We start from the raw sequence: 13436 nt of genomic DNA on the forward strand, positions 1-13436 counted from the left end.
AAAACCTCTACAAGGATGGAGAAAGTAAATTTAAATGTTCCTAAAATCTATTCAACTGTTAAGTATGGGAAATACGTAAGAGGGTGCTATGCCAGAATGTCTAAAAACTTAAGTTTGACCACATTCTCTACAAGGTTACAGGAAACAGGAATTCACATATATTAAGGATAAATTATGTATAAATCAGATTACGGAGACCCAACCCAATTCTGAGTGAGCCCCTGGGGCACCCACACTCTTGTACGGGGAATCTGGACCGTTAGGTGGAAACTCAGGGGAGCCTCGAAAGGCAGAGGTCAGGCGGAAACTTAGTCGAGCGCACAAGGGCAGGCTGACGGGAAGTCAAGACTGTCAGCTCAGCCCTGAGACTCTGCCCCATCCAAGCTGAGCACAAAGACTTTTGCAATTTTCCAAATCTGATCCTATAAGACTGTCTCCAATACAGAAGGTATCCCAGAGTAAACACAGCTGATACTCACATCCAATTGGCCTGAAGGTCAATTCCTCCCAGGGATACCAACAACAATCAAGATTTAACTACAGCCGAAAGCAGCTTGGCTCAGTGGATAGAGAGTCGGGCCTGCAGACTGAAGGCTCCCAGCTTCGATTCCGTCAAGGGCATACATCTTGGTTGCGGGCACATGCCCAGTGTGGGGTGTGCAGGAGGCAGCTGATCGATGGTTCTCTTTCATCGATGTTTCTGACTCTGTCTCTCCCTCTCTTTGATATAAAAAAATCAATAAAATATATTTTATAAAAAAAAAAAAAAAAAGACTTAACTATAACAAGGCTGTTCACGCAGTGCACAAAGGGGAGCACCAAGAGTATCTACCTCAGGTAACTGGGGAGGCTGACCCACTGGGACACCAAACACACAAAGCGATCCTACCAACTCTGGGAAGCAGCAAAAATGCCGAGACAAGAAAATAGATCTCAAACAAAAGAGATGGAGGAGAATAAAAGACTAAATATAGAGTTCAAAACCACAGTTATAAGGTTTTTCAAGAATTTCCTAGAAAAGGCCAATAAATTTAATTATGTTATACAGGGATCCAACAACAGACTGGAGGAACACGAGTCAAGTCAAAGATTTGGAATACAAAGAGGCAAAGGACACTCTTCCGGAGAAGCAGGAAGAGAATCCAGGAAGTTGAAGATAGTGTAAGAAGCCTCTGGGACAACTTCAAGTGTACTAACATCAGAATTATGGGAGTGCCAGAAGAAAAGACAGAGCAAGACACTGAAAACCTATTTGAAGAAAGAATGATCAAAAACTTCCCCTACCAGGTGAAAGAAATAAACTTACAAGTACAGGAAGTGCACAGTACCCCAAACAAAAGGAATCAAAAGAGGACCACACCAAGACACATCATAATTAAAATGCCAAGAGCAAAAGACAGAGAATCTTATAAGCAGCAAGAGAAAAACAGTTAGTTACCTATAAGGGAGCACCCATACGACTATCAGCTGATTTCTCAACAGAAACCATGCAGGCCAAATGGGAGTGGCAAGAAATATCCAAAGTGATGAATAGCGAGGACCTACAACCAAGATTACTGTACCCAGCAAAGTTATCATTCAGAATTGAAGGGCATATAAAGAGCTTCACAGATAAGAAAAAGCTAAAGGAGTTCATCACCACCAAACGAGTATTATATGAAATGCTGAAAGGTATTCTTTAAGAAGAGGAAGAAGAAAAAAAGATAAAAATTATGAACAACAAATACATATACATCAACAAGTGAATCTAAAAATCAAGAGAATTAAAAATCTGACAACAGAATAAACTGGTGAATATAATAGTTCAGGGGCAAAGAAAGGGAGTGGATTGATAATTATCGGGGGAAAGGGATGTGGGGGGTGCAGGAAGAGACTGGATTAAAATCGTACACCTATGGATGAGGACAATGGGGGGAGAGAGTGAGAGGGAGGAGGTAAGGGCAGAGGGTGGGGTGGGAACCGGGTGGAAGGGAGCTATGGGGGGTGGAAAAGGAGAAACAATTGTAATAGTCTGAGCAATAAAGATTTATTAAAAAAATAGACTTCTTGCGAAGTTTATTGGTGCATTAAAAATAAAGAAGGAAAGAAAGAAAGAACAAAACAAAAATTTTTAACTTTGCTCTCATCTAGCTGATGGAATTACCAACCAGGAATAAATAATTTTAACACAGTAATTTAAATATACATTCCTAGTGGAATATACCTGGTGGTGCCACCAAACAACAAGGAAAGAAATAGGATAAAGAAAATTTAAATCATTTTATTAATTATATTTTAATTAGAAGCCCAATGCACGAAATTCCTGCACACATAGGCCTTCCTTCCCCAGGCTGCTGGCACCGCCTTCCCACTGGCACCCGGGGTCCAGACTTTCCTCATAGCCCTGGCTTTGTCCTTCTGGACAGAAAAACATCCAGAAGGACATCAGTCTAATTAGCATATTATGCTTTTATTATACATTGGTATTGTGAAATTATTTAACGTACGAAATGGTAAAGCAAATAAGTAATTAAGTTATCATCATTAGGAACTATGACACTAAACCCAAGACACATATTTAACAACATAAGAAAATACATTTTCTCCAAGGCAATAACCATGAATAGCAAAGACAAAAGAAAAAAAAATTGGTTTAAAATATTAGCAAATAATATCAAAGCAACGAGCCAGTATTTAAAACAACAACAACAACAGTATTTCATCAAACCTAAGACCTTCTAAGATGTATAATTATTGTATGTACTAATATGCAGACATTTTTTAAATTAAATCATGTCATGAAATTATAATATGCACCTAGACAGATTTCAGATGTCAAAATGTGGATCTCAGACTCAATATAAATAGGATTCCTATGAATCAATAATACTCTAAAGAACAAATAGAAAAATGGACAAAGGATATTAACTGACAGTTATCCAGAAAAATAAATGGACTACATATATGAAATATTTTCAACCTCATTCATGAAGAAGGAAATAAGATACTATTTTTCACTGGCAAAACTCAAAAGGTTGATAACAGTGTAACAAAAGTTTGAGGAAATGGCCGAAGCCGGTTTGGCTCAGTGGTAGAGTGTCGGTCTGTGGACTAAAAGGTCCCAGGTTCAATTCCGGGCAAGGACATGTACATTGGTTGCGGGCACATCCCCGGTAGGGGGTGTGCAAGAGGCAACTGGTCGATGTTTCTCTCTCATAGATGTTTCTAGCTCGCTCTCTCCCTTCCTCTCTGTAAAAAATCAATAAAATATATTTAAAAAAAAAAAGTTTGAGGAAATGGGCATTCTCAGACATTGCTGATAAAGTAAGTGTAAATCAGGTATAAGAAAATTAGAAATATATCTAATGTGAACATGATACAGCAGCTCTCCTATATTCATCCTACAGATATACTTGTGTGTGGGCAAAATTACTCATACAGAAGACTAATTTACTCAAAATTATTTGGGGCGGAGGGTGCAGGGGGTAGAAAACACCATAAATGTGGTGGTAATGAATAATAACAGTACAACATGAAATGAAATGGTACATTGAAAAGAATGGAGATACTTTTAATAAACTTTCATGGATGGTCTTCAGACATATTCATTTTTAGAAGATTAGGAAATGTGTGTATAGGATACTACCAATTATGTAAATGTAAGGAGGTGAGATGAGAATATATATTTTGGTTTAACACATAAATACTGATAGGAAAAACAAGAAACTGGGAACATCATTTGCCTCTGGGATAGGAAAGAGAGAGGTTGGGACTTAATTTAAGATGTTAACATCTTCTTTTGAAATATTCATTTTTAGTATATAACCTAAAAATAATTTTTAAATTAAAAAAACAACACTTGCCTTTTTTCCTTCTGAGGTATCAGAATCCTCATCTTCATCTATACTGAGTAGATTTGCCTCACTGCATATAAAATAAGGGAGGAAGAAACCTTAAATGGTAATTATGACCCATACATTAAATTCAGTTTTATCTTCTTTGTTCACCTAATAATTCAGGGATCAGCAAACATTTTCTGTAAAGGGCAATAGAATATTTTAGGCTTGATAGACCATAGTATTGCCATATCAACTATTCATCTTTTCCATTATAGTATAAAAGCCACCATAGATTACTAGTATATGTGTAGTTGTGTTCCAATAAAACAATTAACAAAAAATCTAGTTGTGGGCCAGATTGGGCCTATGAGGCATCATGGTTTGTTGATCCCCACCATAATGAATAAAGTATTTGTCATCTGATATACAGATTTTATATAGGGTCACTCATTTTTACTTTCTGTCCTGGATTTAAAATTAGGGGGAAAGGACAGAGAAACAAGCTGGTAGAAAACATTAGCTAATGAAAACTAAGTAATTCCAACAGTATTATCACAATAAAATAGCTATACCTCTACCACTTTGAAAGAACTACTAACTGTTCACTGAGAATCACTGGCCTGATATTTAAAAAAATCAGAATGATATATCTATTAATGAACAGTTCATGTTTATATCAACTTGTTCAAAAAGCAAGAGCCACGGAAGGTCCACTTATAATGAGGAACCAAAGAGTATGATTCATAAATAAAACATACAGGACAGGTAGCACCTTAAAAGACAATTTTTTACATACCTACAACAAATCTTTTCACAGAGGAACTTAAAATACACCCTTGTGAAGGCAACTCTATAAGCTATTTTCAGTGAAATCCTAACTATTTATAGTCAAAACGTAAAATGTTTCGTTACTACTTATACATGTAGATGCCAACTTTTTTAATGCTAAAAATTCTCTCCTTCCAAACACTTTACAAAAATATTTTTATATGATATACTTTCTACTCAATTTAATTGCAATTTTTTCAAAATGGCTGTCTTTGTTACAGAACCTATGTACTAAATATCTAACAAAAACTATTTTAAATTGAAAAATAATCAGAAATAAAAGACCATAAAATACCAATTTTAAGTGAGAAACTTACTAATTCTAAGCTCTCCTTCAAATAAAACTTCAGTTCAATAGCTCATAGGTGAAGGCACATAAAATGGTAATGATGAATGGAGCTGTTGCCCAGAAAGAAATGAAGCACCTACAATATACTCTGAATGACTACTTGTGTAAACTTTCTATAATGTATTTATAGTTTTGATAAAACTTTGTGTATATATATTTGTGTTTCTCTAAACTTGCTATTTGTTCTGGTTAAGGAAAAAATTAGATCAATAAACCCAGAAACTATAGCAATGCTGAATCTGTAATACAAATTCTGTCTGATGCAAAAGGTTCTTTTTAAAACCATTATTTGAAATTTTTCACAGAAGCAATTCCAAGTACATTAACAAATATAATGTACACCTTGCTTAGCTTCTACTGGGTCAACACTTGTGTTTACCATTTATAGTGTTTCTGCTCTCTCTGGTGATAATCTAATGTGAGATGGACATAGTGGTGAGGGTGTAACTGGGAAGAAAGTTACCACAGGATCTAGAGTTTCATACAAAATTCAGAAGTCTTAATCTAGGTTCACTTACTTACTCAAGATAAATGGTAGCTTTTCAAATCACTGAACAGAATTCCATATTTATTTTTACTAAGGAACTATTTAGTTGGAAATCTGTAGTCTGATTTATATTTAATCATAAAGTAATAAATGTTGGATGCACTTATTTTATATTTATAAGATAAATATAACACAAAATTATTTACCAGTAAAGAACTGCTTTTTCTTCATTAATGCTATTAGAAGAGTCAATATTCCTTAAGAATACCATACTCTTAAAAATATTTCCATAGAAAATAATTTATATTACTTTTCTGATGAAAAGTTTCATTCTTATAAAATATCTGAGGGGGAAAAAATCTTACTCTTTATCTGTATCTCCTTCACTTTCTTCTCCATGATCAAAGCTCCAATTATTTTTAAAACCTCCATCTCTCTTAGATTCTGATCTAGTTAAAGCTGAAATAAAAACAAAGATAAGTATTCATTAATAGAGCTATTATCTATAAAATGAAATTGAGTATTCCTCAAGCTCTTTTAGCCTAGATTTTCTTTTCACTTGAATGTCTTTGATTACTGCTCATGAACACCTTATTTTCCATAAAGAGAGAAAGAACACTTTAATGTCATCCATATGTGAGTCTGCTAGAAAAAGCAGCTCAAATTTGTAAAATACAATAAAAATGGAGACATACACACACACACACACCCAAATATGTATGAAATATTTTAAAAAATCAACCCTGTATCTCCATAATTGATCACCGATTCTAGAAATCAGTGCCTGTTAGTTTGCTTGCCTTATTTATGAGAACCATATCTAGACCACTAACTGACCTTTTCCTTACCTTTACCATCTCTGCCTTTTAACAGAAAAGAAACAAAAGATTTGTGTTGGCAATATGTCTTAGTCCAATAAGAACATTATGTCTTAGTCCTAATGATGGCACTTGCATTGAGAGCAGCACTTCAAAAAACTTCCATTATCAGAAAACCAAGCATGCTCATTATGAGTTTAAAAAAATTTTAAGTGCATGGCTGAAAGCGTTGAAGTCATAAACTGGTAAGTGGGAACCTGGAGAAATTAACTTCTGAAGTTGTCATTTGAAGCCACATGACAAAATCCTGATGGCCTGGAGCCTGGTTTTTAAAACCCAGCTTAGGGCCCCAGAGCCCTGGCTGTTGTGGTTCATGTCACTGAGCATGGTCCGATGCACCAAAAGGTCCCATCTGATTCCTAGGGTCAGAGCACATGCCAACATTTCAGGCTCATTCTGCAACAGGGAGTGTGCAAGTGTGTGTTTCTCACACATGGATGTGTCTCTCTCCCTCCCTCCATCTCTATCTAAAATCAACATATACATAAAGTTTGGGGACACAACAAAGTAAAGGGTCAGACTGAATACCAGAACACCTGGGCAACACTCTGATTGAGTGAACTAGAATAAAAGAAACTCACTGAAGAATTCAACAATGGGAATAATAATAATAATAATAATGTCCTGTCCTTGCCTCTGAAATTTTGGATTGAATTATATAAACTATATATATATTCTAAGTATATATTCCCATGATTAGAGAATTCCTAACCATAAATTCACAATTATTTAGGTTTGGGACCAAATGTTTTATATCATACACTAGAGACCTATGGCATGAAAATTCATGCACTCTAGGGGGCAGACATGCCCGCTCTCAGTCCAAGAGCCCTTAGGGGTGGGAAGCGACCTGGGAATCAGGGGAAGGCGACTCCCCCATCACACCTCTGCTGCCGTCAGCACAAGCCTCAGCTGGCCCTGTTTACCTGAGCCTTGGGTGAACCTGGGCAGTTGGGGGACTGAAGGGACTGCCCACCATCATCTTGTGACTGTGGGGGCTGTCATATTTGAGGACAGGACAGTCAATTAGCATATCCCCTCCTTATTGGCTGTGGGTGCTGTCATTTTGAAGGTGGGAAAGTTAATTAGCATATTCCCTTATTGGCTGTGTGTGCCAACATCTTTGCAATAGTGTGAGGTTTATAGCATATTCCCTCTTTATTAGATAGGATGGCCCAAAAAAGCCCATAATTTTTAAAAAATAAATCTTTATTGTTCATATTATTACAATTGTTTCTCTCCCCCCCTACAGCTCCCCTCCACCTGGTCCCCACTCCACCCTCTTACCTCCTCCTCCTCCCCGTTGTTCTCATCCATAGGCATATGATTTTTGTCCAGTCTCTTCCCATATCCCCCACAAAGACATCCCTTTCCCCCTGAGAATTATTAATCCCCTCCCATTCTATGGCCCTGATTCTATTATATTCACCAGTTTATTCTGTTCCTCAGATTTTTAATTCACTTGACTTTTAGATTTGATAGATATGTATTTGTTGTTCATAATTTTTATCTTTACTTTTTACTTCTTTTTCCTCTTTTTAAAGAACACCTTTTAGCATTTCATATAATACTGGTTTGGTGGTGAGGTACTCCTTTAGCTTTTTCTTATCTGTGAAGCTCTTTATATGCCCTTCAATTCTGAATAACTTTGCTGGATACAATAATCTTGGTTGTAGGTTCTCGCTATTCATCACTTTGGATATTTCTTGCCACTCACTTCTGGCCTGCATGGTTTCTGTTGAGAAATCAGCTGATAGTCGTATGGGTGCTCCCTTATAGGTAACTAGCTGTTTTTCTCTTGCTGCTTATAAGATTCTCTATCTTTTGCTCTTGGCATTTTAATTATGATGTGTCTTGGTGTGGTTCTCTTTTGATTCCTTTTGTTTGGGGTTCTGTGCACCTGTAAGTTGATAGATAGGTATTTGTAAGTATTTCTTTCACCTGGTAGGGGAAGTTTTCGGTCATTCTTTCTTCAAATAGGTTTTCAGTGTCTTGCTCTGTCTCTTCTTCTGGCACTCCCATAATTCTGATGTTGGTACACTTAAAGTTGTCCCAGAGGCTTCTTACACTATCTTCAACTTCCTGGATTCTCTTTTCTTCCTGCTTCTCCGGATGAGTGTCCTTTGCCTCTTTATATTCCAAATCTTTTGACTTGATTCTTGTGTTTTTCTAGTCTGCTGTTGGGTCTCTGTATAATATTTTTTATTTCAGTCAGTGTATGTTTAATTTCTAGTTGGTTTAATTTCTTTTTCATATCCTCAAGGGTCTCGTTTAATTTATCAGCCTTTTCTAGGAAATTATTGAAAAACCTTATAACCATGGTTTTGAACTCTATATCCAGTCTTTTGTTCTTAATTTCTTTTGTTTGCGATCTTCTTTTTCTAGGCATTTTCACTGCTTATGCAAAAGCAGCTGTGTTGAGCCTGGGCGAGGCCTCAGGGCGGGGCTGAGTCTCCGGATGTCACTAGGCTGGGGTGTGGCAAACAGTGATGGCTGCCGTCAGCAGTCTCTGCCTTTCAGCGTATCCAAGTCCCTGTGTCCCCGTGCTCTAGTGCAGTAAACAATGATTGCTGAGCGCACCTCTGCAAAAAAATCACCCTCACTTTCAGACCTCCAACAGACCAGCTTTTCCCCGTAAGCATCTGGGTCCCCCGTGTGACCCTAGAAACTGGATTTCGAAGTGATCAGGAGCTGGTTTCCCTTCTGGTTGAAAAAAAGCCGCACACCCAGTCGCCCGCCACCAGCTCAATTTGCGTGCCTCCGCACCTAACTTTTCAGCTTTTCAGCGCTTGTGCTCCTTTCTCATTCAGCCAGCTTTCATCGCGGTTTTGGGTGATAGCCATTTTGTCTTTTAGTTGTAGTTTTGAAATTGTTGTGCAAGGTGGCAGATTAGATACTCACCTACGCTGCCATCTTGGTTTCCCATGATGTAGTTTTTAAAAATGGTATAATCAGAGACACTGAAGCATGGAACAGACTGATTAATTTAAGAGAGAAGACAGGAAGGGGGGGCGGACAGTGCTCAAGAAGAGATTAGCTAAAGAATTTGTGGATGGGAGAAGAGCGGAGGGGGTCACTGATGGGGAAAAAGGACATGTGTAATACTTTTAACAATAAGGATAAATTAAAAATTAAAGTGGTGCAACCAAAAGAAAAATGAACAGGGCTAAATGGAGAACTTTGTGGTGTGTTCCCCTGGGCAGACTGAAACTAAAGACTTTGCACATATTCATGGAATACGGATTATCTAGGAGAAATTGTGCTTTAGTTAAGAGGTACTGTGAAGTATTTTCTGTCCCCAGTAAAAGTGACAAACTAATGAGAGTTAAATTACAATTATATGTATTTATAACCAATTAAGTATGGCTAAGTATGGCTTAGCGGAAATGGAAGACACTCCTCATTTGGAGATAAAGGCAATTTTGCTGGTATAGAGGGCAATACAGCAAATTGCCCTACTGAGCCAAGTCCACAAAGGAAGATGGGCCCAGAATAAATAGTAAAACAAAGAGGTGTGGGTGTGTGTATCCTATATAATAAAGAGCTAATATGCTAATTAGACCAGCCAGCAGAATAACCTCTGGAATGACCAGTGGATGGGGCCGCAGGCCCACGAGGCAGCCCTTGCACGAATTTCATGCATGGAGCTTCTAGTCCTAAATAATAAAGAAGTAACATACAAATTAACCCTCACGCTCTCACAAGATGGCTGCCTACAACCAGGTCAGCAGAGGGGTTAGTGAGGGATGACCAAATGACTGAACAAGCAGGCTGCATGTGGCAACCAGGCTGGCAGGGAAGGCTGTGAGGGGCCACCAGGCGGACAGGGGAGGCAGTTGGGGATAACCAGGCTGGCAGTTAGAGGTGACCAGGTTGGTGGTGGTGGTGTGGGGGCATTTATGGGCGACCAGGTCAGTGGGGGTAGGAGCAGAGTTGGGGGCAGTTAGAGGCGACCAGGCAGGCAGGCAGGTGAGTGATTAGGAGCCAGTGGTCCAGAATTATGAGAGAGATTCTGGATTAGAGAGAGTGCAGACTGGACTAAGGGGACACACATCCCCACCCATGCACACATGCACCAGGCCTCTAGTATATGAATAAAAGGGAAAGCAGGGGGGAAAAAATGGAAGAAAATATTGCTGAGCAATTATTTAGTAAAAAAGGAAAAGGGAAAGCAAACTATATATGAATAAGTGCAACATAAAAAAGAAACAAATGTGAGAGGAAGTAAACTTGTTAAGAGGTTCTAGAGAGGAGAGAAGGGGAAAATATCAAAAGTAAGGATATAAGAACAAGCTAACATCACTTCTGCCCTATACTGCAACAGTTTCGTAACTAGTCTCATTGATAATCTCTTGCTCCTCTCTAAAACTTTCTCTATGTGGTAGCCAGGTAACCAATGACCTTTTTTAAAACAAACCTAATAATGGCACCTCCAATCTTGTACCACTCTCCTTGCTAGCACCACTGTCCTTCTTTTAGTTTCCTAAACATGCCATGCTCCTTCTATTTTATTCCCTTTGCCTGGAAAGCACTGTCTACCTACATTTTATTTTTCAACTGCCCTGATTAGATCAAATTCTCATTATTATGAATAATCCTTTTTTGCTGCACTTGTTATAATTTTACATTTATAAGTGTGATTTTTTGACCACTGACTTTATTCTCTGGACTAGAAACTCCATGAAGAAACCATTCTCACCCTCACCCCCACCCATTGTGCCTCTCAGCATAGTACCTACAACATTAGAGTTGCTCAATAAATATCTGTTAAATGAATGAACAAAGAGAAACCTGCCAAACTATCACATTTGAAAAGGGGTGATAAGACAACCTTAAATGAATAGTACAGAAAGAATCAAGTCAAAGAAGAGAAAGAAAAAAATTCAATACAAGCTGTGATCTAATTAAAGTCACACAATTTTCATGGGATATTACATGTACAAAATAATGTACAACAGTTGATAGTAGGCCGCCTTTTCCTTAATGAAGCCAGAAAAAGAAATGGTTGGTAACAGCATTTACTTAGTGGATATAAGAATGTAAAACATAATTTAGAATAAAGACATTTCAAACACATTTTCACCAAAGCAGTGCTATTAACTTCTAGGTCCTCTACCAGTCTACTCCAGATCAGTAAATGAAATTAGCCCCCAACATCTAAAAAAAAACAACTGGGAGTCATCTTTAATTCCTCCCTTACTCTGACCCTCAATATACAATCCATTACAATTCTGTTAGCTCTACATCCAAAAGTATCTTCAGTCCCTCCACTCCTTTTCCCCAATCTCCACTGCCACTATCCTATCCCAACCCTGAACTACTATAATATTCTAACGCATGTTCCTGCTTTTACTCTTGCTCTTCTATAAGTCATTCCACAGAGCAGTCAGGGATTTTTAAATTTAAATTATATCATGGCATCCCTCAGCCCCAAACTCAGTAACTTCCCACTTCTCAAAATGAAAAATTTATTATCTTGTATGATAGATCTGCTTCTCTTTCACATCACTCTGCTTGCATTTCACTCATGACCTTTTTAACAAATGGAACCATATATTATATTATCTCAGAACCTGTACACGCATCATCCTCTGAAGTAGTCACCTCCTCAGGAAGGCCTTTCCAGAAATTTTTTTTTCTTTCCAGAATTTTTAACACTACGTAAAATGGCTTTACCATTCTTTCCTTGTTCTATAAGTATATTTCTTTCATAGCCTTTATTATATTATCTTCTTTATTTCATTAACGAGTATGTTGTTATCATACTCACTGCTACAGTCACCTTGGTACAGTATCTAACACAGAATAGGTTCCAAATATTTAATGTGTGAATGAAAACCTACATCAGTTTTTCAAGAAGTCTATTGGAGAGTAAGAAAAGTATACTATGTAGATGTTTAAATATTAAAACTTAAGGATCTGTGAAGAATGCAAAATATATGGCAACTTAATAGTGGAATATTCTCTTATTAAAAGAGTAAAAAAACAAAAGAATTAAATTAAAAAATACAATTCGTGAATATTATTTTTATTTCAAAAAATGCAGTACAATATATGAAAATCCAACAAGAAACTGAAATCCTTGCTTTCCCTTAAGCTCATATTCTAAGCAAGTAACCATTTGCTTTCCTTATGAGAATGAAGTAGACATGACTACAATCAAATTTATCACCTGGACATTCATAGACCTTTAAGTTAGAATAAACTAAAAGCAATAGTTTGAAATTCACATCTGCCCAGTAATATTTCATAAATATATATATATATGTGTGTGTGTGTGTGTGTACACACATATATACATATATATACATACACACACACACAAAATTTATTTGGGAAGGGAGGGAGGGAAATCACTGATCGGCTGCCTCTTGCACGCCCCACACTGGGGGAATCAAGCTTGCAACCCCAGCACGAGCCACGCCTGGGAATTGAACTGTGACCTCCTGGTTCATAGATAACAGCTCAACCACTGAGCCACACCGGCCTGGCTATCTGTGCTTTCTACCCCATGTTCATATAGTCAAAACTTAAACTGAATCAAAAGCATATAGAAGCCTAAAAGTTAACAACATAAAAGTGCAATCATCTGCATTAACAGAATATATAATAAGCAACGGTAAGACATCTTTTGAGGTACCAATACCGAAACAAACAAAAAAAATGACGCAACACAAGCTGCATCGCTATCAGCCTCCAGCAGGCACCTATTCTGCTCAAAATAGAGATAGAATGGAGATAATATTAAATGAATCCAGAAAAAAATGCACCCTTTCCACATCTTCTTACTGAGAATTTCATATTAAATTCGCATCGCTTTCAGATAAATGCTGGCTTCCTAGCAAGGTTACGATTCCTTTTGTTCTGCTATGCGCGCCTGGAAGGATTACGTAAATTAAGATCGCTTCTCCCACCTACATCTCTCAGGCCCTTCTCGTTCATTAGACGAAGGTGGAGCAGCTACCACTGTTCCCAGGCCTCGTTAATAAAACCATAAGCAAGGCTTCCCCGTCCCTCAGCACCCTCTTCAAGAACCTGTTGTTGCCACAGTTAAGCACGTCCTTAATTTAGAAACG

General features: G+C 37.6%; 1 protein-coding gene across 14 annotated transcripts in view; it reads right to left on the bottom strand.

Moving 5' to 3' along the window:
• The window catches only part of SENP6 (SUMO specific peptidase 6), a 91821-nt gene that overhangs the window by 77302 nt on the left and 1083 nt on the right, over positions 1-13436 (bottom strand). For 11 of the 14 annotated variants that reach the window (XM_036414457.2, XM_036414456.2, XM_036414463.2 and 8 more), the window contains exons 2-3: positions 5848-5941; positions 3843-3903 (exon numbers count right to left, since the gene is read on the bottom strand). The exons of 1 other annotated variant lie outside the window; for it this stretch is intronic. In XM_036414457.2, the coding sequence (XP_036270350.1) occupies positions 3843-3903; positions 5848-5941 (155 nt within the window). Of the gene's footprint in view, positions 1-3842; positions 4016-5847; positions 5948-13436 lie in introns of those variants that run through there. 2 more of the 14 variants (XM_036414460.2, XM_036414461.2) reach the window with 2 other exon arrangements.

The sequence above is a fragment of the Pipistrellus kuhlii genome, unplaced genomic scaffold (genome assembly GCF_014108245.1).
Source record: "Pipistrellus kuhlii isolate mPipKuh1 unplaced genomic scaffold, mPipKuh1.p scaffold_m20_p_5, whole genome shotgun sequence".
Lineage (NCBI taxonomy): Eukaryota > Metazoa > Chordata > Mammalia > Chiroptera > Vespertilionidae > Pipistrellus > Pipistrellus kuhlii.